Source organism: Gouania willdenowi, chromosome 2 (genome assembly GCF_900634775.1).
Source record: "Gouania willdenowi chromosome 2, fGouWil2.1, whole genome shotgun sequence".
In the NCBI taxonomy this organism is placed as follows: Eukaryota; Metazoa; Chordata; class Actinopteri; order Blenniiformes; family Gobiesocidae; genus Gouania; species Gouania willdenowi.
This window is the reverse complement of record NC_041045.1, coordinates 6,154,545-6,179,793: the sequence shown is the minus strand read 5'-3', so window position 1 is coordinate 6,179,793 and position 25,249 is coordinate 6,154,545. Positions and strand designations below refer to the sequence as shown.

The following is a 25,249-nucleotide window of genomic DNA, read 5'->3' as shown; positions in this document are numbered from 1 at the left end:
CGCCGCACACCCTTTCAAAAGGCTTTAGAGGGGACGCGTTCAATGGTCACTCGGGTTTAATTTGTCACCCCAGAAACAATGTTTTGTGGTAAATACCAGAAGAATAATGCACAAATAATGTCAACGCAGAAGAATAGTAAATAAAATTCGTACTTACAGTTAAAACGGGATTCACAAAGAACCTCCGCTGCTCCAGTGGTTTCCAATAGAAAAAAAAGCACCCCGTCCGTCAGAGGGGGAAAACACGAACAAACTCTGAAAACACGGCCTCAATGGGAATATTTTGGACCAAAAAAAAAAAAAATCCACTTAAGGACTTAACGCTGCCCGCATGTTTCCACGTATTTGTCCAGTGGAACCGCTAAACGTTTCCCATTCCCACTCCTCTGCCTGCGAGGAGGAGACACGCTGAACGGGTACGTCATTTCCGGTGTCCAGCCCAGGATCCAGGGCCGCCTTCACGGTCCGTGGGAGATGGAAAACATCAAACGGGACACGATGGAATCAAACAGCACTATTAAATTAACCTCGTCTTCATTAATCCCGTGTATGTGATTCTTGAATCAAACATAATGTTGGAACATTTTAAGATTAAATTAATCATCATTTTTGTCCAAACCACAAATTAAAGAGCGATCGTTTTTCTTGGCGGGCAAATTTCCCGAGCCATAGGAAGGCATCATTACCACAAAATAAAATAAATTAAAATAAAACAACAATTTTAGATTTAAAAAATAAGATGTTAATGTGTATCACGGAAAAATAAATGGATGCAGGCATAAATCCAATAATGCAGTAATTAAATCATGTATTTAGTATATAAAATAAAAAAAACTGTACTGATGTGTGTCAAAATTCATTTATAAAACAATTCTCAAAAAAATGGTGATTATTTACTGAACAACCACTTTCACGATATCAACATGTCTCTTCTCTTAAGGACAGCAAGTGTGAGTAAATTCACACAAGTAGCTTGTTTTTATTTTTCTCAGAGGCGTGCATGTGTAAGAGACTGGCAGCGACTTCTAAAAACCATTATTTTATTCATTTTATTTTTATTTATTCAGTTCATTTCCGACATGGTTGCATTCACAGAAATTCATTTGACATTCAGAGCAAAATCACATCATTGCAAAATAAAATCAAAAACCAAATTTACATTGTCTTTTACTTATCGTCTGAATAGAAATATCAATATATCGCCCAGGCCTACTGTAAATGTAATAAAGAGGGAAAAACACCCAATTTTAGAGTGAATAAATATGATTAAATAAATATTCCCCCACAAAACAAATGGTGCATGTTCTAGATTAGGAGATTATTGTCATCCATGCTGACATGGCTTTACAAACTCTTCAATCCCCAGAGTCCACCCATTTTCTGTTTGATTTACAGAAAAAAATCTTTTTATCAAATGTTATAATCCTCATTTCATAATCCCATGAATCTGTCACCATGTGTTGCCAGATAAACTGAATATTATCACCCATCTATGGCCACTGATCCTTTCTCTCTCTGGGTTAGTAGAGCGTTCATATTTAAACTTTTATTTTATTATTATTTTTAGAGCAGCTTTATGTTGGAATTTTGTAAAACATGAATGAGCTTCAGTTTGTCACGTGAGAAAATGCTTATAAAGTACTTTGCTACCATCTAGTGGTGGGAAATATGTCCCTCCCAGTGCACGCACACACAACAGGGTCAGTGCACTAACGGTCACTCCATTTTCACTAAATAAACACGATTAAGCAGCAACACCATTAAAAAAAAAGAAAAATATAATTTTTAATTTAAAAAAAAGAAAGAAAAATGATGTTAAAGATTGTGATTTGTTTTGAACATTTCTTTTTTATTTTGCCACCTCTGATCGCCTCATTGGATCCTCTGATACACACTTATACACACATGACAAATTGCGTTGAAAACAGAGTCAATTTAATTTAGAACGTGTGTTTCTTCTCTGAACTTTGGTGTTGAGGGAAAATCCGCATTCGGAGGAAATCAGCGCGCTGCTCCTCAGACATGGACAGCAGCTCGTGCTCCAAAATCTGGACGACAACGCAGGAAAAAAAGGAGAAAATAGGGTTTTTGATGGATGGAGACACAAACTCACTCACCAAGTATCTAAAGCTTCTGTCACGGTTAGGGATGGGAATTGATAAGAATTTAGCGATTCCGATTCCATTATCGATACTGCTTTTCGATTCGATTCCTTGCCGATTCTCATTGGATGAGGGAATTAAATAATACAAATGTATTTGTTTGCTTTAACTCTATTATCTTATCTTTGTCTCTTTAATTTCCTGCAGGGATATCAGCTCTTTTTTAATCTACCTGGTATAGATTGTTTTCACGAGATAATAATATATACAGAAGCGCTGTATCAAATTAATGAATTATTATTATTACAACATGACACATTTCAGCTACAAACAGAGAATATTCACAGTGCTCCTTTTGAACTTGAACAACTTGATCCAAAACTAATTCAGACATAAAACAAATAATTCTTCTGTAAAAAAGAACATATTAACCAAAAGTGCAGCTGCACTTATGTATTTAAACGGTAAAGCTTTAGTTTAGCCTTTGTTTACATGTCTATGAATGGACCTTCAGTGACGCCGTCCCCGTTGTTAAATGTGACATCATCAGCCGTGTGTGTGTGTGTGTGTGAATGTGTGAAAGAGCAAACTAGTTGTTATGAGGACATAAACTGGTGACGAGATGTGTGTTCTTGCGGAAGTTTGTTGTTTTCGGAGGAAAAGTCCGTGCAAGAACCAACTTTTGCGTGACTGTACAGAACCCGGAAGTGAGTAGCGTAGCAACAGAGATGCTACAAACAGCACGGAGAGCAACGTGGTGCGGGTGGAGGGGGTGGATTCTACATAGTGAACATCAAACAACTTTATGGTGAAAGAAGCTTCACTTGGTGCTAGCATAAACACAATATACAGGATCTGGAGGAGTTTATCGTTACGCATTTGTGACATCAGAGGAACCGATAAGTGGAATTGACAGGCAAGCAAACAAACGATTGCTAGGAATTGGATTACTGGGAACCGGTTCTCAGAAAGAACCGGTTTTCGATTCCCATTCCTAGTCATGGTTGCATTTTTAAATCAGACGTTAGTGGGGTTTTTGGGCCTCAGGGACCAGAAGCAGTCATTTAAAAAACAAAAAATCAAATTCCTGCATAAATAGTGTGTTATTAACCAAAAAGGCATTAATTCAAAAATGGAAAAGAAAGTTAAAACACATCATAGAAGAGTTGGTGAAGTGAATAATGATGATAATGATTTAATAGTAGAACTAGCTATTTATAATATCAAAAATAATAATGGTGTTAAGGACAATAATGATAGCGAGAATAAAATTAATGATATATTTCAATTTAAGTTATTATGACTAACGGAAGGAATTCAAATAAATGTCAACGTCATCATTGTTTGCTTGTTTTATTGATTTTCCTTTGTTCTTTTGTTAATGAAATGGATTGTTTATGAAATAAACATGAATGTAATGTTATGAGTGCCGTCTTACCGGGACAGGCTCGTATCCCAGGATCTTCAGATGACGGAGTTTAACTGCGAATGAACCGCGAGGCTTCGACGTCCCGTAGCAAAAACCGAAGAATGGAGCAAAAATGACGGCAAACCTGGGAAACATAGAAGTATTAGTTTATTATTTTATTTGTTCCACTGAATGAGTAGCGGACACTAATGTCTGACCTTTGGCTGCTCTCTCCTCTTTTGGTTATTACGGCATCTGTAAAACACACACGTCTGACTGTAACACTTTATCGTCACTTGTAACGCTGTACGGTCGTTATTATTGGTTTTTGCGCCCCCTGGTGGCACTTCCACATCAGAACACATGTGACAGCATAATTAGCAAAAGTCTCATATTCCTTCATTGAGAAGATTTTTAAAGAAGTACTTTTTTTATTTTGGGCTTGTTTTTTTTTTAGTTTTAGTTTTAAAAACTTGCACACACACTGATTTTAGGGCTGCACAATCAATCAAAATGTATTCACGATCACGATTTTGGTTGAAACGATTAAATAGATCTGATAATCGTCAATATTTATATTAAAAATACAGGCTTTGCACTCTGTAATAATGTATTTATTTTGTCAGCGTTCAGTACACTTTAAATTTTTGGGTTATTTTAGTATAATTCTTATTTAAAGCTTAATTTTGCACTGTAACCTGTACACATATTGTTTGTTTAAAAGTAGTGTAGTAAAAACAGCTTTTTTTCCCCCCCATCTATGTTAAATAATTGTGATTATAATCGTGATAACATTATTGATCAAAAATAATCAATAATAATAATGATTATCATTTTGGCTATAATCATAATATTCTCTGCACTAAACTTTTACACTGTGATGGAAATGATCCATATCATGGTCAATTGTTGTGATTGTGCTATTTTTCTGTATTGATATGAAAAAATTGAAACGCAATTAGGTTTTTATTTATTTTTTCTAAATTGACCAGTTTATGCACAGTTATCGAAAATAATAAAGCCTTAAAAAAAAAAACATGTAGTCACACTTAGTCACAACTTGTGAAACAATATTTGGAAAAAGCTGCTGCAAGATCAGGCGTTTTATGTCAGAACAACAGGTAAAGGTCATTTTACCAATTAATTTATGGAAACCATTTTTATATGTAATAAAATTTATAATGAATAGCAATTTTCCATTCATTTCATGTAATTTTAGGGAAGAATACAGGATATATATCATTATCAGGATATAAATCTACCTATATTGTGATAATAACATTGTATTCACCTGTGCTTTTAATCTGTTCTGCTTCTTTTTTCAAACATCCAGCCCTTACCTATGAGGTAGCACTTCTCCACCACCACCATCTCCTGTAGCACCGCATGCTCCTGCTCCTCCAACACCTTCTGCAGACCCTGCAACAGCCCCGGATTGGCTGACGACTGGCTGAAATCGGCCAAACTCAGGACGGACGAGGGGACGCTCAGAGGCTGAGGGAAAGTGGGACTGTCGAGACGCAGACACAAGTCTATAGTCTGAAACATCCTCTCCTTGCTCTGAGGGAACTTGGATTCTGGGGTGATGAGACAAAATGTGAGGAAGCAAAACAACAATAAAAGCAGGAGGAGGAATAAACAGGGGCTCACCTTGGAGCTGCTCAAGAGTACAGCTCTGTAAAAGCTGCTCAAAAGGTGCAGAGGGGAAGTGGCCCAGTAGACAGAGACAGTAAACAGACTTTAGGAGAGCATACGTAGACATCTTGGGCAGATAGGAGGACAGGACGTGGGTGAGACTGTCCAGAAACCTGCAGAAAACAGACAGGCTGATTAGGTCTCTGATCAGACAGATACAAGGACAAAATAACCGTTTTCTAACTCTAAGAAGATGCATTTGTAGCCGATTACAACAGATTATTTGGATATTTAGTCTCTGTTTAAACCAGGGGTTCTTAACCTTAGGGTCGGGACCCTATTTGGGGTCGCAACACACAGGGAGGAGGTTTCCAGATGTCTTCGAGAAACTATGAATATTTGTTTTTTTTAACAATTTCAGCCCATTTTGGCTTATTTAACCATGTTTCTGCAACTACACCAAACTTGCCATATTTTAACCTATTTTCATCACCACATTTCTGTTCCTTTTAATGCATTTTTGCGACATTACAACAAACAAGTTCTGAAAGATAATAAATGAATAACATAATGACATACTCGGGTCTCCGTTGCTGCAGGTCATAACTGAAGGAGGAGTAAACCTTGAGGACACAGAGAAGGTCTTTAAGCGTCAGGGTGTCGGGGTCAGCCATCACTTTCCCAGCGTAGGCCTCCATTAATGCGTCCGGGCAGAAGACGAGGTCCTCAAACACAGACAGGAACAGAAGCAGCTACAGAGGAAACCCAGAAATAAGAAGAGAAACAAACCAAAGTGCTTAATTACAATAACAGCTGCACCTGCTTGTTGCTCCACACGTCCATTGTTGATGCGATGTAGTCGGAGACGGCAGTGAGCATGTGTGCGTCTCTGTACTGCAGCTCAAAGCACGAATGCAGCAGCTGGAGCAATCTGTTGAAAGGAATCCCGTGGAGGTTTTCTACAACGGACAGACGTCAGTTTGAAACGGCTTAAAAAGCAGTGGAACATTCAAACAGGAACATATAGGAGTTGATTTGGATCGCAAAGGTTACCCTTTATCTTTTTACTGCAGATGTCCAGCAAAGGTTTAGAGCAGAAGCCCATAACTGCCAGGGTGGAGAACATGTACTGGGTATTGGGCAGGCTGAACTGGTCAGTCATGGACAAAGCTTTTCTCTGGAAATATTAACAAATAAATAAAAATATCTGTCTGTCAGATGTACGGAGGAGAATAAAAACACCCAACACTAACCTCGAGCTTCCGTTTAAGTTCCTTTGGAGTATCTTTCCCCAACAGACGCATAAGAGTTTGGAGAACCATGACATTCTTGATCCCAGGTAGACGGGTCTCAACCACTAACCTAAGAAAAAACAAAAAACAACATTAAGAATGTATAGCTCAGATTATTAAACTTATAGTAATAAATATGGCTGGGCGATATGTACCAAAACTCATATCTTCATATTTTTTCTCAAAAGGCAACATAGGATAGATCTTCATCATTTTATGTTAAATAAAGTGTTACCAGAAAGACAATTCTGTGTTAAATTTGCTAATGGAAATGCCACACAGACACATTTATTACAGCTGCACAATATGTTCCACTTTTGGCTTTTTCTCCTATAAGGGACAGCACGTGTGAGTGAGTTCTGTAGTGTGGCTTGTATAGGGGAAGGTCTGGGTTAAGACGCACTCTGAAATCCATCTGTGTTTTTCATGTTTTTTTTGAGAAGTATCAAAAGCAGATACTCCTAAAACAAGTATTTTCATACAAAATAAGCTATGAAAAATAGATATATATCGATATAGGGCCTATAGGCGATATTGTAATAGAAAACTTGATACATCTTGAATGTTGATATATATCGCCCAGCCCTAGTAATAAATGATAATTGTTCCAGTCTAAATTTCACCTCAAACCATCCTTCAGTGCAACAACATTAGGGCTGTCGTCCATGTGACGCAAACACGAGGCCAGAATAGAAAGAGACTTCTCGTCAAAGTCGTTCACTCTCTCCTGTTGGTGGAAAAAAAAAAAAAAGAAGCAGCGTCAGACACAGCGTGGAGGAAAAAAGTGTTCGGTACGAGTCCCCTGCCTAGTACCTGACAGGCTCGGAGGTACGTCTGGATCACGCGGCTATCCTGGGGAACGCCCAGATTCACCATGCTCAGGAGGGAGTAGGTCACATCCTCCAGCCGCATGTGCCATACTGTCCTCGAGGCGTTTTTCAGCAGCTCCTCAAATCCTGGATGCTCAAACAGGAGCTGCAGCTCGTACCTCCGCTGCTCATCGGACAGCCTCTTCGCGATGGCCCATATGTGAGTCAGGCAGCGGTTCACCTGACCTGTGTTGAGCGAGTAGCTACGGGTGACGTCCAACACGTCCGATGGGGAAACACAGCACTGCAGGTTGTCCAGGAATGAGGATCCTCTTTGTCCCTGCCTGGAGGCTGTGACCTCTGATTGGACAGAAGCGTGCGGAGGCGGTGTCTCCAGCTCATCCCTCTCCTGTGTGTAGAACCTGACTGAACGAACCAAACTCCAGGAAAGTCCCGTTTGGCTCTGCTTAGGGCTGAGAAACTGAGCAAGCTGCTGTGTAACTACAGATGTGGCTGATGCTGTTACTAGGCAACCATGACGTTGCCATAGAAACCCACGCCTGCATAAAAGCAGCACTCGGCCCATGACCTCCTTTGAGAGCAACACAGACATATCTGTGAAATACCAGGAATATTATGAAGGAGTGCTAATATAAAATACAAGTGCATGGGGTCAATATTAGAGGTTTATGTCACGTTAGCATTAGCATTGCCCTCTTTAAATCTTTATCACGAACAATTATTTTTACTATACAGAACACCTACAGCAAAAGAACATTAGAAGTATTACAATAAACAAGTTAGTCAAGTCAAGGTTAGCTCACCTTACGTTAGCACATGTTAGCCTAGCAGCTAACAACATGGGAGGAGGTGGAGTTTAAATAGAACAAGCCACCCTTTACTTCCTGTGACGTCCTTTAATATTCATTATAAGTAAATACACTTCCGCTCAATGTCAACATTAAAGCAACATGAGCAATTCATAAATAAAAAGGAGATAAACGTCTATTTTTCTTGTGTCATGAGCCGTCACTGTGCCGTGTGCACCGCTGTAAAATGTCCCCCCAGGAACAAGTGCAACAGCAGCTGTAAGATCAGCGTGAAACGTGTTTAATTTCCATCATTTTAAAATGTGTTTAGTTTCTGGTAGTATATAAATTAAACACTTCTGTGTAAGGTAAGCACATGCTTTAATTTGATCAATACAGTCACTGTTTCTTTTCAGTATGAGGGTTTCACACGAACTTATTAAAGAGGTGCCACGTCGGTTTCTTAGCAACCGATGCTTTCTGCTTACAATGGCGCAGTTTGTGCTTGCAGGTTCGTAAATATATTAAGTGTACTTTTGATGTCATTCTGTGTATTTCTTGTCGTTTTTTTTTTTTTTTAGTGTAACCGTCTATTGTTGTTGTCAATTCGTGTATTGTTACATTTTATAAATATTTCTACTTTTGTTGCCATCTTGTGTGTACTTGTTTGCATTTTTTGAGTCATTTATGTGTCTTTTTGATGTGGCTTTGTATTTCATAATTTTTTTAGTGGAGAAAATGTGTGTTTTGTTTCATTTTGTGTTGTCGGTGTCACTTTGTCTACTGCTGTCATTTCGTGTGTTTTTTGTTTTTTTTGCAGTCATTTATAATTATCTCCACTTTTGTTGTCTTGTGTGTTCTTTATTGCATTTTGGGAGTCATTTATGTGTATTTTTGATGTGGTTTTGTACATTCATTTTTTGTGGGAGAAAATTTGTATAATTATGATGTCGGGGGATTTTTTTTTTTCAGTTTATAGTGTAATTTGTGACAGAACGCAAAATTCGACTGCCAGTTGCCAGCGTCTGTCTGATACAGCATATGAGCTACTAATACTTATCTTTTAACTTACTGTATTTACAGGGAAAGCAAACTGTCCTTTTTATGCCAAAGCAGAACTCCTGGCAGACTCTCTGCAACGATGCCTGCCAGACTTCAGGGTCCACAAGGTTCCTGTCCTGCCAGAGGATTGGGAGGTGATTTTTACCCAGCATGCAATGCAAACACTGAATGCAACATATTGTTTGTCATCTCACCTCTGACAGAAATGGCTAGAGGAAATCTGCAGAAGAAATGGGTGGATACACCAGGACTCTCCACTGGTTTGGAGGGAGCTGGTGGACCAGGGAGGCAAAGGGATGCTCTTAGGAGGCTTAAGGGACTTCCTCCAGCACTGTCAGGTACAGGCAAAGGCTTTTATTAACCACTGAACGGCATCACTCCCAACTTCCTAAGAGCATGTGTGTTTAATCTTGTCCAGGATTACTATGGAATCACATCAGACGTGCAGTCAGACGTAACGCTGAGTGTTGCATCAGAGAATCTAGAGGCTCAGATGAAGTTGATTGCAGAAGAGCAGCATCGTATCAGTTTGGTTCAACCGTTCCACATCTGGATCAGCAGGTGGAATATAAGAACATATTTACCATTAGTGAAAAAATATCATTTTTCTTTAAAAAAATAAAAATAAAAATCCATTATCCCTTCAGTGCTCTCAGTCCAACAGCCCACATCCTGATCCCACACCTCGTGTCCTCTGAGGTGTTTCCCAGTATTCCCACAGTAAGCCTTCACCTACTGGACCTGAATGGGACACAGGAGGATTTACAGGCTTTGATGATGGAGACACAGAACCTGGCACTGCCGCTGCTCCACCAGGTGAAAACGTTCCCAAGCTTTGATTTTATTTTTATTTTTCCTTTGGAAAAATTAAACAAAATCATTCAACAATGTTTCCGTACAGGTTTCCATTCACACAAATCTGGAAGAAGCCTTCATCGGGGCACACATCATCCTCTTCCTCAATGATAGCGACTTGGATAAGGCCGAGTTCGAAACGAAAATATCTGAAGAGCACGAGAAGTATGGACACCTGATTGACTCGAGAGCCGATAAGAAGGTGAAGGTCATCGTGTCCTGCGACTCATTCGCCAACCTTAAATGCTCGCTTCTTGTGGGCGGGGCTCAATCTATTGACAGGCATCAGTTTGTTGCTATAGCAACACAGCTGGAGAATGCAGCCAGGGCTATCATTGCGGAGCGGTTGAAAGTTAAGACATCAGGTGTGGCAGAGATTATTTTAGAGGAATTAAGTGGTATTTTATAACCAATATAATAATTTATCTAAATTGTTCCAGATGTCACAGATGTTATTGTGTGGGGAAACGTCAGCGGGGAATGTTACGTTGATCTCCAGAGGGCCAAAGTTTTCAATTATGACGGGGCAGTCAGAGGACCTGCTTTTTTTCACCAACCAGTTCTGAAGGTTGAACAGGACAGGTTTGTTACTTATAGTTTCTTTAAGTTGTGGTTCTTCTCTGGAAAAGTTTTGGTAACACTTTACGTAAAGTTTTATCCATAAAGGCTGACAATATGCTGTCATTTGCATGAATAAGGTGTCACGAAGGCTGTCATTAAGTGTCGTTTGCTAAATTATGACACCTTTGGAGCTATGTTGGCATTTTTTGGATTAGGTGAAGGGATCTAATGGGGTTAAGGCTTAAGGTAACGGATAACATTTAATGACACCATATTAATATTCATGCTAATGACAGCGTAATGTCAGCCTTAATAAAGTGTGACCAAAGTTTTTAAGAGGATGCTGGGCTACAATCAGATTCCTGAAGTCTGGACTTCTTGATTTAACAAACTATATAACATCTCCTATACAGGAAATGGTTGGAAACTGATTTTCAAAATATGGTGCGTGGTCGGCAGGCGGTCGTAGCGTCAAAGCAGAGGCGGGAAACAGCGATGGCAGCGGCCAATGGGATCCTCTCCATTCTAAAGGCTTGGATTGGCTCCTGTGATCCACATGTGATCTTTTCTCTGGGTGTCCTTTGCACAGGTTAACTAACACACAATTAAAATTGAGCATTACAATTATGGCGTAATTGTGATTTAAAAAATCTTTTGCTGTTGTAATTAGGTTTGACTTTAGATAATTGACATAATTTTAATAAAAAAAATTCTCTAAAAATGGTCACTTGTAAGTTAGAGCTAAACGGAAACCATGTTACAGTTCTACACATATGTACACAATTATTAAAATGTTTCAAATCAGGCTTTCCCACATTTAACCATTAAAAAATATAAATCTAGGTGTATACTGACACCAAAAATCACAAAACCTATATTTTCATTAATTAGGAAGCCTAACAAGGTTACCAATAGATAGGAAAGACATTAGATATTTGTTTTTAGTGTATTTTACAGGTGATTTAGGACCCGTTCCAAGAGTTCACGTTTATTAGGTTGGTTATTTCAGGCTCTGTAATTGTGATGAATTATGATTGAACTGTAGTAATTGAGAACGTAATTGGAATTGACTTTCTCAGTCTCACCTCCAGCTCCTTTCCATCCTTCTTTCAGGACAGCACAGTCTACCACACGGAATCGTCTTCTCAGTTCCAGTCAACTTCAGAGAAGGGAAATGGTTCCCAGTGTGTGACGTGACTCTTGGTGACGCGGTGAAGAACCGTCTGCTTCAAGTACGTTAGAGAGAGAGAACAGCCAGTAAACATTTACAACAAGAGCACTGGAAGTTCCTTGTCCCACATGCAGGAAAATAAATACACGACATGGTCCAAGCTGTAAACAGGTTCAGTTTGTCCTTTTATTCTCTCACGTTCACATGTGGCGCAGATGTTTTTGTTTGAACGACGGCGACTCATCGCTGTGAAACCTGTTTTAAGAGATCAAACCGAGTACTTTATGGAAAAAGGAGAAATTAGAAAATATATTCCTTTTCCTGTCACTGTATAGTACAATAAGCTGTTTTTATATACTAGCTGGAGAAGAAGCAGCAAAATTAGGAACCGTTACACAACAACACAAACCGGTGTCTTCGTATCGCTGCAAAGTCACTTTTCAAGGTCACAAAACAAACTGGAAACATTCAAACTTAGACTTTTAAACTCACATGTTGTACATTACTTGTCGGGACAAGAAGAACTTGAATAGATCGCTGTTACATGCAGAATATAGACTTTTTGTTTCTCTACACTATACACGAGGAGGAGGTGGTTAGTACAAATACAGTTCACTACAACGAGTGCAGAGATGGCATTCACTGATGTTACGTTCACTTTGTACAACCCACTCAGAGTCAGACGCTGAGTGGTTTAAGAAAGCAAAAATAGTCTTTTTTTTTTATACAGTATTGTGCAAAGTAATCCCTCTAAAAATGGACCGACACTCCACACTGTATAACACCCACCTGTGGTATCACATGCATGAACTATGCACAGCATGCACAGGCCTGTGGTGGAAAGAGGGAGTTACACTGTGAGTGACCATGTCCACACAACTATGTAGAAAACAGAAGAAAACACAAACATCTGATATTCACTAAGATTTGAGGCCACAGTCTGTAATATTTCTGTGCGTGAGTTGCCAACATCCAGCAGTGTCAGGTAATGATGAGAAACCATTATGGACTGAATGTAAATCCTACCTCTATGGTAGTGGTTTAGGGCCACTTTAAAAACAACAAAACAAACACAAAAAAACAGATCTAGTAGTGAAAGAGGAGAAAAAAAAAATTGTATAACTCTTAAATCATATAGCCATCTTTTTTTAGTCTGTTATTTTCTCTTTTTGTTTAATCTAGATTTTTATTTATCTATTTTATTAGCCTTTTGTTTGTTTTTTCTTGCGAAATGTCTCCTTTTAATTGCCACTCTCAATTTGGTCTCACAATTTTCTTCCAAAAAAAAAAAAAAAAAAATCAATTATATGATTTAAAATCATGTTCTACTACGGGATCTGTTTTTTTTTTCTCCCAGTGGTCCTGATCCACTTGTGTTACCTCTAACTGGGAATCAAAGTAAAACCCAATAAAAAAAAAAAAAGACTGTTCTATTGAACGCAGGGCCGACTGCGACACCTCCACATACAGAACAGAAAACCAGAATGTCTCATCAATCTCTTAGACAACAGATTTCATCAACTGTTAAATTAAATAATTTAACATATATTATTAGTCATCTCAGCCACTGTTGTAACTCTTCATAATACCATCTGAATAAACATATACTTAAGGTGATAGGAACGGACAAAGGCTTTGTTATTGTGCAGAAAACACGAAGCAAGCCTAGATAAATGACGTCACCAACCACCTCTTCTTCTACACGTTGAACATTTAAAGGGACAGAGTAGAATTTGGAACTACTTTAACCATCAGCCAAACTATTGCCCACCAACATGATCGACCTCCATCCTCACACACACACGTTGTCTACAGATGTGTGTATGCATCAAAAACGAACAAATCTAAACACATTTTAGGCGGAGAAGCAGGGCGGCTAGGACTGTTGTTGATGCTGAGGAGTCGGGGGCGTGTCAGGAGCTCCACCAACGTGTCCGTCAGAGCCGAGGTCCAGTTCTTCGTCCTGCGCCTGCTCCAACTCACTTTGGTCCAAAAGCTCAAAGTCCTCTTCTTCAGTTGGAACCATAGTGTCACACGCTGTTGGGACGGCCTCGTCCACATCTTCATCTGGTCCCAGTGCAGCTCTAGTAGCGCTCGCAGCGTCCACGGAGTCGCTGGAGGTGTCAACAAAGCTCGGGGGGGTTTCGGTGGGCATGAACTCGGCCAGAGAGCTGTTCTCGCTGACCTCACTGGAGCGCAGCAGAGCTGATAAAGTGTTCTGCACCACGGCGGAGATGGCCGTGCTCACAATCTCATGGCTCAGAGCCTCCAGTGAGCGCTGCGTCCCCCCGGTTACTGTGCCCTCCTTCTCCTGAGCCCCTCCCTCCTCCTTGGAGCCTGGAACAGGAAGTGAACCGTCCTCCCCCCTGGGGCGAGCGTGTCCATTAAAATGTGTGTTCACAAAGTGAAGGGGGGAGGAGAGGTGCTGAATGAGCATGCTAGCAGGGCTTAGCAGTGGTCCCTCCGGCTGCACCCTGCCCTCGGCGCCGTCGGCTGGAGGCGGCATTCGCAGAGTGAGGCGGAGCATACTGGGCTCGATGGACGGGAACTCCTCAACCGTGGGGAACTCTGGGAGATCCCACATATGCGACTCCTCTGGGTCACTGTGGTGACTCTGCTGATCCAAGTCTGGAGAAGAAATGAGACCTTACGGAAAAGTCACAAACTGAAGCAGAGCAAAAACTAGCATTTAAGTGAAATTCCGACCACAGAAACACTTTCCTCACCAAAAAAAAAAGCAGACCCAAACAGGATGTGCGTGTCTGGAAAAGGGCAAAGTTGTCCGTGGACTCACGAAGCGATTGTATTTCAACACATCGGAGAACTAAAACGTTTTCTTAGCAGAGTTGACGGAGCACTTAAGTGCGTTTTACGTTTCTGTGTCACTTAAGACACTGTAATTATGTGTAGCAACTCCTTCCACACGGACCACACAACTGTACGTGCTCTATGTTATGAAGATCATTAAGAACATGCTTGTATAATACATGAAGCTAAGAAGCTGATTTTCATCATATTTGATGAGACGACATATTTAATTTGACTCTCTTTCAGCAGCCCTGTCAGTTATAAGCCTGTACAATATTATTTATTTATGAGTGGGGTCAAGTTATAGATCTATTTTTTTTATTTTATATTGTGCATTTTGGAAAGTCAGTGATAAATATTTTCTGATTTGTGATTGATTTATTATTTAAAGCATTCATAATATAACACAATGGGAGTAATGATGCATAAATTATAACAGAATGAGTGATTTACCTTCAGAAACGTCTGTGAGCTGAGGCGTGGTGGCTCTGGAAACCGAGAAGCCGCCGCTCTCCAGGATGGATGCCTCCTCATCCGACAGCTCCGAGTCAGTGATGGCCATCGCCAGAGCCGTGGTCCTCACATCGACCTGGACCACAAACAAACACCAGGTCTGACCCGAGGCCTCACAACAACAGCACCAAGAAGCATCAACCGTGTGACCTCCACTAATGGAATGTAACACGATCGCTTCCTTTCAAAATAACACACTTCCATGTTTAGGAGAACAACGCTGAGCTCAGCACATTGCGTCCCCAGCTCCCAGCTGCTTCCTTTAGCGTTTCCATATTTATAAACACCTTCGTCAACACCTGCTCGTGTGCACGCAGCGTCGGAGCAAAACAGGACAGCTCTTCTTCACTCTCGCTTTCCGTTTCAGCTCTGGACTCGTCGCCTTCCTCCACTTCCTTCTTCACCTCTGTCAAAAACACACAGTGACAATCTTACGTCGCAAAACAAACAAACGTAAGGAGACAATATCACATATCCATAATGATAAGCAAACTTTTTATGCAGAAATGACACCACAGAAATAGAAAAATTTGTGAAAAATCAATTTTTAAAACGCAAATGACGTTCAGGCTGACTAAAAAACTACACCTGTCAAGAACAGTCGTCACTTCCTGTTGTCGCAGGAAGTGACACCAGTTTAATCTCACAAAGTGCAGTTTCTAATCTTTAAATTAAGTACAATGGAGGTCAAGTCTATCTTCTTACAGTCTACACTATGAGAAATGAATCTTTTTTGCTTTATGTATTTATTTTTGTTCTTGTAAAAATAAATAAAGTAGTAACATTTTTATTGTTTTGCTTAAATGTGACCATGAGCAGCCCTCGCTAGAGAAGTAAACCAGACTTTATTAAGAAGAAAAACACAAAAAAGAGGGCAGTGTTTCACTAGAGTGAGGGGGAAAAATGCAAGGGAAAGGGAGTTTGGGAGGGTAACAGAGGAAAAACGCAGATCCATTTTTAGTTGCTGAGACGCTGCTGTGCCAGAGTCGAGACCCAAGTGGCGAGTGTCACTTTAGCTTTAATTTATTATTATTATTTAGATTTAATTTTCTTTTTGAGCATTTCTCTGTCATTTTTTGTGTTTACGTTGACGCCGCACAAAATTAGATCACATGTGGCCCCCGGTTGCCATCGTCTAATCTAATCCATCAGGAATAAACTGGGAACTGTTCTGCTTCTAAAATAGAGCAAGGGACACAAAATGAGTGTAAAACTGTGACCTGAGGCCCGTCCAATCACAGGCTCCTTCTTCTTTGCACGGTTTCATGCATTAAATGCATTTTAAAAGGTTGTGTTATAGAATCAATGCCTCCTTGCATGATGGAGACCTGCACTAAAGTGATTTGCCCTCCACAAACACTCACTCCGCTTGTCGTGTTTGCGGTGCTCTGTCTCTCCCTTCATGCTGTAGTCCAGCTTCATCAGGATGGGTTCCAGGCCCGTGTACATTCTCTGGATCAGCTCATGGTAAACCACCAGAGGCCACAGCAGCACACTCAGCCCTGGAAGGCAGCGCAGAAACAAACAGCTCATCATCATCATCGCACACCCTCAAGTTTGGACCTGATGTTAAGAAAGACTCACCGATAATATAGGAGATCATAATCCCAGGAACGTAGTGTCCGACCACGGCGAGAACTACGCACCCGCTGCACGTTGTGGCACAGAACTGAGAAGCACAAGTGGGACAAGTAGGATTAGGATCAATTATAATTGTAATTGCATAATTCATCATTACAATTATGGCGTAGTTGCAATAACTGAGTTCAGAAAATTTACTTGTAATTGTAACTGTCATAAAAATTCTATAAAAATTGTCAATTGTAATTTAACCCAAAACTGGGGAACCATGTTACAGTTCTACACAAATGTAGTTAATTATTGAAATATGTTTCATATCATAGAGACGCTAACACAAGAGGAAGGTTAACTTTTCTTAGGTTATTTATTTCAGGCTCAGTTATTGAACTTTAGTAATTGAGAAGGTAATTGTAATCGACTTTATGAGGATAAAAAATAATTGTAATTGGAAAAAATGCAGGTCACTGTAATCGTATTTTAACATGGGTAATTGAAACTGAAAAATTTAATTGACCACAACCCTGATCGAGGGGTATACTGACAGAAAAAAGACTCAAGTGCTCACAAAAAATATCAATATGATATGATAGATGATATTTTGTGTGTATTTTACAGCTGATTTAAGACAGGGGTCAAAACTGGTCCGAGATGCTAACGGAAAGCTAACACATGAGGAGGGTTATGTTTTATGAGGCTATTTATTAAAGACTCAGTAATTGTGATTAATTGTAATTGACTTAAAGTGGAAAAATAATAATTGGAATTGGGGAAAAAATGCTGGTCACTGTAATCCTAATTGAGTTCTAATTGCACTCCTACCTTCCCGGGGTTCTGTCTCTTGTACTGCAACATGTCCTGAAGGTAGAGGCAGCAGGTCAGGTAGCTCTCCCCCAGATGGTGACTCAGCTCGGGAATGCTGAGCAGTCGCTGCTCAGAGCTCATTGCGTCGCTGCGATTGTGCAACAAGACGAGAGGAGATAATGAGTGTTTGTAGGGAGGACCAATGTTTGCAAAGTGTTGCAGACTGTAGTTAGAGGCACAGGAGGGGGAGGAGGAGGAGCTCAAAACAGGACGCACAAACAAAAACACACGCAACTCAAAACGTGCACCATCTCAAGATATGTACATGAGCAAGAGCGCTGACAATGTCACTGAATTACATAAAACACACCTTTGTGCAGGATGAACTTCCACATCTTGAACTAAAAAAAGAAAGAAACACAAAATTAGTCATAAACTAATATTTATAATGTCTTCTTAATCCTCCAATAAATGATAATTAAGATGGACAGAAGCTGTGTGGTGGATGTGTAGCTACATATATTAGGGTAACTAAATATAAATGAGCTAAAATAAAACTGACGAAACTTTAAATCATGTGGTGCACGATCACGTGACCTAAACTGACCAATGAGGAACGCTGGTACGGATAGACTGCCGGTGTCACGTAATAGGTAAGGGTTTACCTTCGTACTGAGATTATAACCCTAACCTAATTCAATAAACAAATAAAACACGTGTCCGTTCACTTTGAAAACAAAAATGAAATATAACTTATAATAATATAACTATTTTTTTGAGCAAAAATTTATTTTCTCTGCGCATTTACAATCTCAGTACGATGCACACTTAGTACGACACTAGTGTCGTGTACTGAGTTCACATCATACTGAGATTGTACATGCGCATATACATTTTTGCAAAAAAAATATTCATTAATTTTTGTTTTCAAAGTGAACGGACACGGATTTTATTTGTTTACTGTATTGGATTATGTTAGGGTTATAATCTCAAAACGGAAGTAAACTCAGACCGTGAACCCGGTCTATTACGTACTGATAGCCACTGTCAACATTAAATGATGTAAAATCTGAGCTCAGGCACTTGGTTTTTGTCAATGCCAAACTTCAATGAAGGAGATAACTTTTACCTGCATGCAGATTTTTTTTTTTTTTTTTTTTTGCATAATCTTAAATATATTTGAATTTATATTTTGTTATGTGATTGTAAGCTTCTGTATGTTGTTTCACATTAAATTTGTTTAATAGTAAAAAGCTCAAAGTCAGTTAAGATCATTTGTAAGTAGTTAAACATTTGTTTTTGCACTTTATAATGTATTTTATTTTCTATCATTTTTACATTAGTAATTCATATGGTGCCTAATTTTACATTATTGTTGGTATTAACTTAATTTAAGCACCAAAAAATCTTAAGGAGCCACTTGGGAGCCGGAATTCCCACAGAGCTGCTCACCGGTGATGATGGGTAACTTGGGCTTCCACCTCTCCAGCAGCATGAGTCCCAGCAGGGACACGCTGAGCAGGAACAAGGGCCGCAGGGAAGTGGAGGAAATCAGCCTGAGGAGAGAAACAACATGTTCATTATTATTGACTGAGTGGAAGCAGTGAAAAGCTGCCACATGCAGCTGCTTCATAAGGCCTGGTCAGAGGTGGAAACAGTACTGGATGGTCGACTACGATGTGATGCATTTAATTGTTGTACGGACATTTCACAATGATAATTTTAAAACAAAAAAAATATTATTTACTCAGTTACGGTTTGATGTAGAAATGTAATAAATTACTTATTTTAAAACGCATTTAAGTACAAGTAAAATTACTGACATAGAAATATACTCATAAAAAGTAACTCAGTTCCAGTAAAGTGAGTTCCCTGGGCCTGGAACACAGTTACCATCACAATTAGATTGTTAGCTTGAAGCTAAAGACGCGGGATTAGCTAAACTATCCTTACATTCACTCGTAAACCGTAATAACCTCAAAGAAACCACCTAAAACTTTAAAAACAACATTAATAATGTGTTTAAGGCGTAGTTGTGAGAGCCATGCTGACCAGAATAGGGTGTTGAGTGTGAGGGCGGCGGAGAAGCTGTACAGCGGCCTTTCCCACACCAGCAGCCGCTGAAGCCACAGCAGCGGACTCTCGTAGGGCAACAACCAAGCCTGGACACGTTCCCGCAGGCGGACCAGCTCCGGGTTCCCGTCCCCGCCTGGATGCTCCGAACTCGCCGGAGGAAACAGAGCCTCCAGGCCGACCGAAGAGGAGGTAACTGAGGGGCGTCTGCAGACCTTCTCCTCGCTCGCCATGTTTCTCCCACTTTGTTGTGTTGTTTTGGAGATCACGGGGTAAAGGAAGTGAGCGGCCAAGTGTACCCGCCTACTTCATACGACTTCCGGTGGGACTGTAAAAATAAAAGTACCTCACAAAGATCCACAAACGTCCGTGTATTTTTGTTTGAAACCAAACTTCGCTATTCATCAGTTTAGCTAATTAGAAATAAAAAAAAAAGTGTTATTTAAAGCTGAGTAAATGTATTTATTTGAAAACATTCATTGATAAAGATGAGCTGCAAAGTTTTATACATATTATTCTACAAGTTATGACGTAATTGTTATAGATATGAACAATTTACAAATTATTAACAAAATATCACTAATAGGTCTCAGAGTGTTATGTGTGTAATTATATAACCTTAATACATATTATGTGGGTCAATGACGTCACGCTCAAATTTTCTGTACAACTACATTTTTTTCAGTTAAAAAAAAAAAGTTTAAATGCATAAAACTTCTCCTATATATGTACTTTTACTGATCTGTAATTTACTCTGGTTATTTAAAGCTGTCCGGTCATGACTGCTGTCTCGAAAACATCTTTAATATTACTCTAGATCTCTATATAATTTATTTTCTCCCTTTATTTGGCACGATTCCCTAAGTGTTTAGTAGTCCTGTATAAAACTTAAAAGTATTTCTAATTTAGTTACATTATTACACTCGTGCAAGCTTTGTCCGATGAACTAATTTTATTAAATATTATGCGGTAAAAATGTTGTATCTTTAACTCATATACCACGTGGTATATATGTATTTATACTCCTTTTCGAACTAATAATTGTATTTATCTTTACCTTATTTTAAACAACATATAATGCACTTGCCTCTTTTGTTTTGTCTTTATTCTTTAGGTATTTTTTTTTAATCTATCCATCGGTTTACCCATTTCCGTTACGTCCTATGTAACTTGACACAGTGGTGGGGGCGTACACACGCACGCGCAGATGGGCGGACGGATTTAATGCAGTCACGAGGGAAAAAACGTGGTCACGTGTTTCCTTGTTTATTGTGTAGCTGGAGCGAGCATTAAAAATTGCTAAAATGCGCCGCCTCGTGGTTACAAGTGGTGCTGCAAATGTAAATCCAGAAAGTTGAATAAATACTGGATTTACGCAGCTTCCGTAAGTGTTTCTTTTTAAATTTTATTTATTTATGGCTGCTCTGATTATTATGAGATTATTTCCCACCCCCTTCCTGCTTTATTTTTAGTTTATCTTATGCTACGCTCAAATTTTATTCTACATTTGAAATAAAGTATGTAAAACACAAGTCGGTAAGCCGATTATAAAGTTGTGCATGCTAAAATAAACAGCAACTTTTCACAAAATGAATTGTAAAAGCGTTATATAAATCAAGTCCATTTAACATTTTACCAACAAACCACGTCTATTTATAATTTTTACATTTACTTTGGACCAGATTTACAGCAATATTTGTAAAATTTGTGATAATTACTTTTCTCGTAAAAATATAATTTCAATGTTAAATCTAAATATAATTGTAAATCTAAATGTCATGGGTAAAACTAAATATTTAGCTATTATGCAAATTCACAGGAAGTACCAAAATAAAAGTTCATTGAATTTTTTTTGGCGAAAAGTTGCTGTTTATTTTAGCATGCGCATCTTTACAATAGGTGTCCCATACATCCAATCCTTAAATTTAGATTTCAGACATTAATAGTCAAACAAAGCCAGGGATGGAAGGAGAGGAGATGTTCAAAACGTGGTTATATCCTGTAAATAAAAAGAAATATGAAGCATGTTTTTAGGAGAATGGTTCAAGCTCCTCCAACAAGAAGGCACATCGATGCGTAACATAATTTTTATACAAATTTAATCATACTCAGTATTAACAGATCAATTTGATCAAACACAGACCAGATGGGGATCTATGGACTATGGCTCAATGTCGACTCATTGCCCTAGTAATGATGGATAAATAGCTACGAATTACAGATTACTTTGTTATGTAAACAGCAGCGTAGAAATGGAATCTTTCTTCCTCTTGGGATCTCTCATTCCAGTCCGATCCCAATTTCTGGAAAAACCAAAATTGAAACCTGCTGTTAGTAAATCTGCACGACACAGCTTTTCAGCAGCGCTGTGGCGCACACAGGTTGTGAGATCTTAAGCCCGTGGGTGCAGAGAAAGGTACTACAGACGGCTCTACAGCCTACCTGCCTTGGTCCACTGGCTCAAACCTCAAACCTACACGGGCCCTCTGTGCCACGGTGCTAGGACAAAAGGGCTTCAATACCTGCAGGAGTTAGCACCATGGCCTGCAGCAGGTCAGACAGAGACACAATGCCCTTCACCACGTCAGCGCGGTCTACCAGGACCAGCCGATGGACCTAAACGGGGGAAACATCTGGTAATCCGTCAGCCTTCATAAGCTTAAACTGTTTGTCGTACCTCAGCTTCCACGATGCGATTGATGATGGTTTCCAAGGAGTCGTCATGGTAACACTTGATCACACCTTCTATGTAACACTTGCGACTGCGGATGGCGTCTTCCATCGTCATGTCCAGGTTGTTGTACAACTTCTGGGCAGCGATGTTCTGCACAGAAACGAACACAAAACGCCTATTAAAAAAAAAAAAAGCTTTCACTGAAATTTGGACCAGATTATTTCCCAACATTACTTACAATGACGTCAAATCTTGAGTAGAGCGCCACAACTCTGCCTGAAACGAACAAACAAATTCACTAACACATACACACACACACAGACTTGGGAATACAGTTAGGGTGTACCGTACCTTGTTCATCCACCACTGGCAATGCAGAAACCCTCCTCTCCACAAATATGGAGAGCGCGTCGTAAAGTGAGGCCGTTTGCGGCACGGTGGCGATGTTCTTGAACGTTCCAATCCCCAACTCCTGGATCTGCCTCTGTACGAACGAGGGCTTGGGGAGTTTGTTGCCCTACAAACACGTCAACGTTACGTCAACAAACACCATTGGAACGGCACGTATTCAGGTTAGTGTGAGCTCACAAATAAGTGGAGGAACTTGAGGATCCTTTTGTGGGTCAGGATGTGCAGGACGTTCCCAGATTCTGGATCGATGACGGGCAGCCGGTGGATTTTATATCGTAGTAAGGAATAGATGGCATCGTAGAGGCTGGAAGAAAGAAACTTATGAGATAATATGTTATGGTTTCATTTATTCAGACAACTGTTCCACTTTGATCTCCTGACATGTTTTCGACTGACAACTGCCAGTCTTCGTCAGAGGCGTCTGCTGATCGCTTTGATGTGTCCTTTGAAGTTTCCTTGACTTCCGCGTAATAATTCCAGCAAGGTTCTTTTTGAAAAATGTGTTAAAGTTTCATTTATTCTGACTGTTCAAAAGCCAGCGTTAGAAAGGAAACCCATCTTCAAAGGAAACATCAAAGCGATCAACAGGCGCCTCTGACGAAGACTGGCAGTTGTCAGTTGAAACATGTCAGGAGATGAAAGTGGATCTCCTGAGGAACAATTGTCTGAATAAATGAAATTGTAAAATATTATTTAAAAATGCGACAAAAAGAATCTTGCTGAAATGAGTCATATAAGATGTTCAGCTGATGTGAAGATCAAACCTTAGTAGTGACGTAATAAAATCATTGGCTGCCATTTCCTCACCTGGCATCAGGAGGGAGGCTGATGAGGAAGTGATTGGAATATTTTAAGTAAATTTCTGCAAAAAAGAAAGAGAGGTTTGAACGGAATTCACAGAGATGAAGTCTCTGATCCATACAGCTCATTTACTTTGAAGGGATTCACCTCTCCACGTTTCAATCTTATGGTTTTCCAGCTCGTACATCTGCACCTTTACAGGAACACACAGGGAAGAAGGAGATCAAGCTAGATTTAAACACATTATTGGACGCACAATGAGGCAAATTTTCATTGACATGTTTTTTTTTTTTTTTTAAATTATTTTAAGCAATTTTCTCTACTTTTTGTCATTTCGTTTACAAATGAATATGTTAACTGAGATTTTCTATTTCCTTTATTTTCTAACACTTACCATGGGAGACTTATAATAACAATGGAGAATGTTGATGAAATCTGTGATCGTCAGCATACCTGTGACAGAAACACATTTCAGCTCCTTTCACAACATGAACACAATTTAGGAAAGGCAACGTGAATTTATTTGTATAGCGCATTTCATACACAAGGCAATTCAACGTGCTTTACATGATTAAAAAGTGCAACAGCAAACATTTAACAGCTTGAAAATCAGTAAAAATATTAAATCAGAGGTGTCAAACGCATGCAGTTCAGAGGCCAAATATGGACCATTTTGACCTTAAGTGGGCAACAGATTTTAGGTGGGAATAAGAACAAATTCAGGAACTTCACTTAAATTTCCCTGATTTTAGGAATTTGTTGACATTTCGAGGAATACTTTCAGGAAAATTTGGGAGAAAAATTGAGAGTTCTTTTAACAACTTGAGATGAAAAATGGCTGCTGTCATGTGATGTAAGAAGGGGAAAACTGAGCTCTGCAAATATTGCAGCTTTTGTTTGAATTCCAGTAGTTCAGGGGTTGAGATCTCTAGTTAGATGGTCATTTACAAAATATTTCATGTTTTTTCCGATCACTTTTACTTTCTCGAGCGGGCCGAATTTGATCTGAGAGACCTGCTGGGTTGTATTTAATATTTGTTGTCAAACTTACCCACAAAACTCTGCAACTTGCTGTCCCACAGCGGCGCAGCTCTAACTCCATTTGCCACCAGTGCAAAAAAGGCCTTTTTCACCTTGAGGGATGAAAATAAACAAGCTCTGTTTGAGTTATCACGTCTAAAGCAGAAAAAAAAAAAAACCAGGAGCCTCACCTGCAGCTTGGTATCAAATATAACCAGTTTACAGCTGGTTGGAATGGCGTCGTAGCAGTGGTGACTCTTCATGAAATTCATGTAGACCGTGGCATCAGCGTCTGAGGGGGAATGACAACAGCTGGTTGCACCTAACTGAACGCAGGGCAGGCAGATAAAGGCGAATGCATGCTAAGTGTCACCACTGATCCAACCTTGTTTCTGCATTTCCAACTTCTTCCCTTGGATTGACACCTGAAACATCCACAAGGAGAAAACATGACTATCAAAACATCAATAGAAAGACCAAAGCAGCTGTGATCTCACCTGTGGAGGCGGATCCATGATCCGGTTGTGTCCATGAAAAAGTTTAATAAACAGTAAGCCAACACTGACAGTCTGTTTGGTGAAGCAGTTGGGTCTATATTAGGAAGCTCAGCAGAGGCATGTGTCAGGGCGAGGGGGCGGTGACTGAGGACAGGGGAGGGGCCGACACCAGACTCCTGCTTTTCACTGTGTGAACTCAGTCCTTCGTAAAAAAAAATGAGAATTAAGCAGCACAACATGATTTTATTTCTTCCTTTTTTTAAGAAAAAGATGGATGAAACATAAAGAAGCACTGAGTAGCGTCAAAAAAGCAGTCAGTCTGATTTATAGCCATGTGTTGACGTGTGAAGGCTGTGTTTTAAAAAT

The 25,249-nt window shown here is 39.6% G+C and overlaps 5 protein-coding genes across 14 annotated transcripts in view; 1 reads left to right on the top strand and 4 right to left on the bottom strand.

Moving 5' to 3' along the window:
* raph1b (Ras association (RalGDS/AF-6) and pleckstrin homology domains 1b) overlaps window positions 1–417 on the bottom strand; it is a 48,231-nt gene extending 47,814 nt beyond the window's left edge. For all 8 annotated transcript variants that reach the window (XM_028466696.1, XM_028466705.1, XM_028466732.1 and 5 more), the window contains exon 1: window positions 158–417. The gene's annotated coding sequence lies outside the window, so the exon portion shown is untranslated. The remainder of the gene's footprint in view (window positions 1–157) is intronic.
* A 1,411-nt stretch (window positions 418–1,828) lies between these two features.
* fastkd2 (FAST kinase domains 2) lies at window positions 1,829–9,157 on the bottom strand. The gene is made up of 11 exons (XM_028466810.1): window positions 7,251–9,157; window positions 7,061–7,164; window positions 6,399–6,507; window positions 6,199–6,322; window positions 5,965–6,104; window positions 5,725–5,897; window positions 5,161–5,318; window positions 4,851–5,087; window positions 3,729–3,765; window positions 3,541–3,655; window positions 1,829–2,048 (listed from the first exon to the last, which is right to left on the bottom strand). The coding sequence occupies exons 1-11, from the start codon at window positions 7,857–7,859 to the stop codon at window positions 1,941–1,943; spliced, it is 1,914 nt and encodes a 637-aa protein (XP_028322611.1). The 5' UTR covers window positions 7,860–9,157; the 3' UTR covers window positions 1,829–1,940.
* Window positions 8,483–11,872, top strand: mdh1b (malate dehydrogenase 1B, NAD (soluble)). The gene is made up of 9 exons (XM_028466834.1): window positions 8,483–8,566; window positions 9,139–9,251; window positions 9,321–9,455; window positions 9,536–9,678; window positions 9,765–9,933; window positions 10,019–10,337; window positions 10,413–10,554; window positions 10,947–11,122; window positions 11,647–11,872. Exons 1-9 carry the CDS (start codon window positions 8,545–8,547, stop codon window positions 11,772–11,774), a joined length of 1,347 nt encoding a protein of 448 aa, XP_028322635.1. The 5' UTR covers window positions 8,483–8,544; the 3' UTR covers window positions 11,775–11,872.
* Window positions 11,867–20,013, bottom strand: retreg2 (reticulophagy regulator family member 2). Its single transcript, XM_028466821.1, has 9 exons — window positions 19,460–20,013; window positions 18,860–18,963; window positions 17,778–17,808; window positions 17,426–17,555; window positions 16,610–16,694; window positions 16,390–16,527; window positions 15,313–15,431; window positions 14,966–15,101; window positions 11,867–14,332 (listed from the first exon to the last, which is right to left on the bottom strand). Exons 1-9 carry the CDS (start codon window positions 19,711–19,713, stop codon window positions 13,581–13,583), a joined length of 1,749 nt encoding a protein of 582 aa, XP_028322622.1. The 5' UTR covers window positions 19,714–20,013; the 3' UTR covers window positions 11,867–13,580.
* A 1,549-nt stretch (window positions 20,014–21,562) lies between these two features.
* prkag3a (protein kinase, AMP-activated, gamma 3a non-catalytic subunit) lies at window positions 21,563–24,998 on the bottom strand. Of its 3 annotated transcripts, none has more exons than XR_003675505.1 (13): window positions 24,884–24,998; window positions 24,772–24,811; window positions 24,578–24,678; window positions 24,418–24,499; window positions 23,761–23,819; window positions 23,499–23,559; window positions 23,373–23,427; window positions 22,743–22,869; window positions 22,506–22,671; window positions 22,393–22,430; window positions 22,158–22,304; window positions 21,923–22,096; window positions 21,563–21,783 (listed from the first exon to the last, which is right to left on the bottom strand). XR_003675505.1 is itself a non-coding variant. In XM_028466873.1 (13 exons), the coding sequence occupies exons 1-13, from the start codon at window positions 24,899–24,901 to the stop codon at window positions 21,761–21,763; spliced, it is 1,011 nt and encodes a 336-aa protein (XP_028322674.1). In that variant the 5' UTR covers window positions 24,902–24,998; the 3' UTR covers window positions 21,563–21,760. The 3 variants fall into 3 exon arrangements, 2 of the variants coding, with proteins under 2 accessions (XP_028322674.1, XP_028322683.1); XM_028466873.1 differs by having other exon boundaries at window positions 22,003–22,096; XM_028466882.1 differs by having other exon boundaries at window positions 21,563–22,096; window positions 23,514–23,559.
* Between the last annotated feature and the right edge of the window lie 251 nt (window positions 24,999–25,249).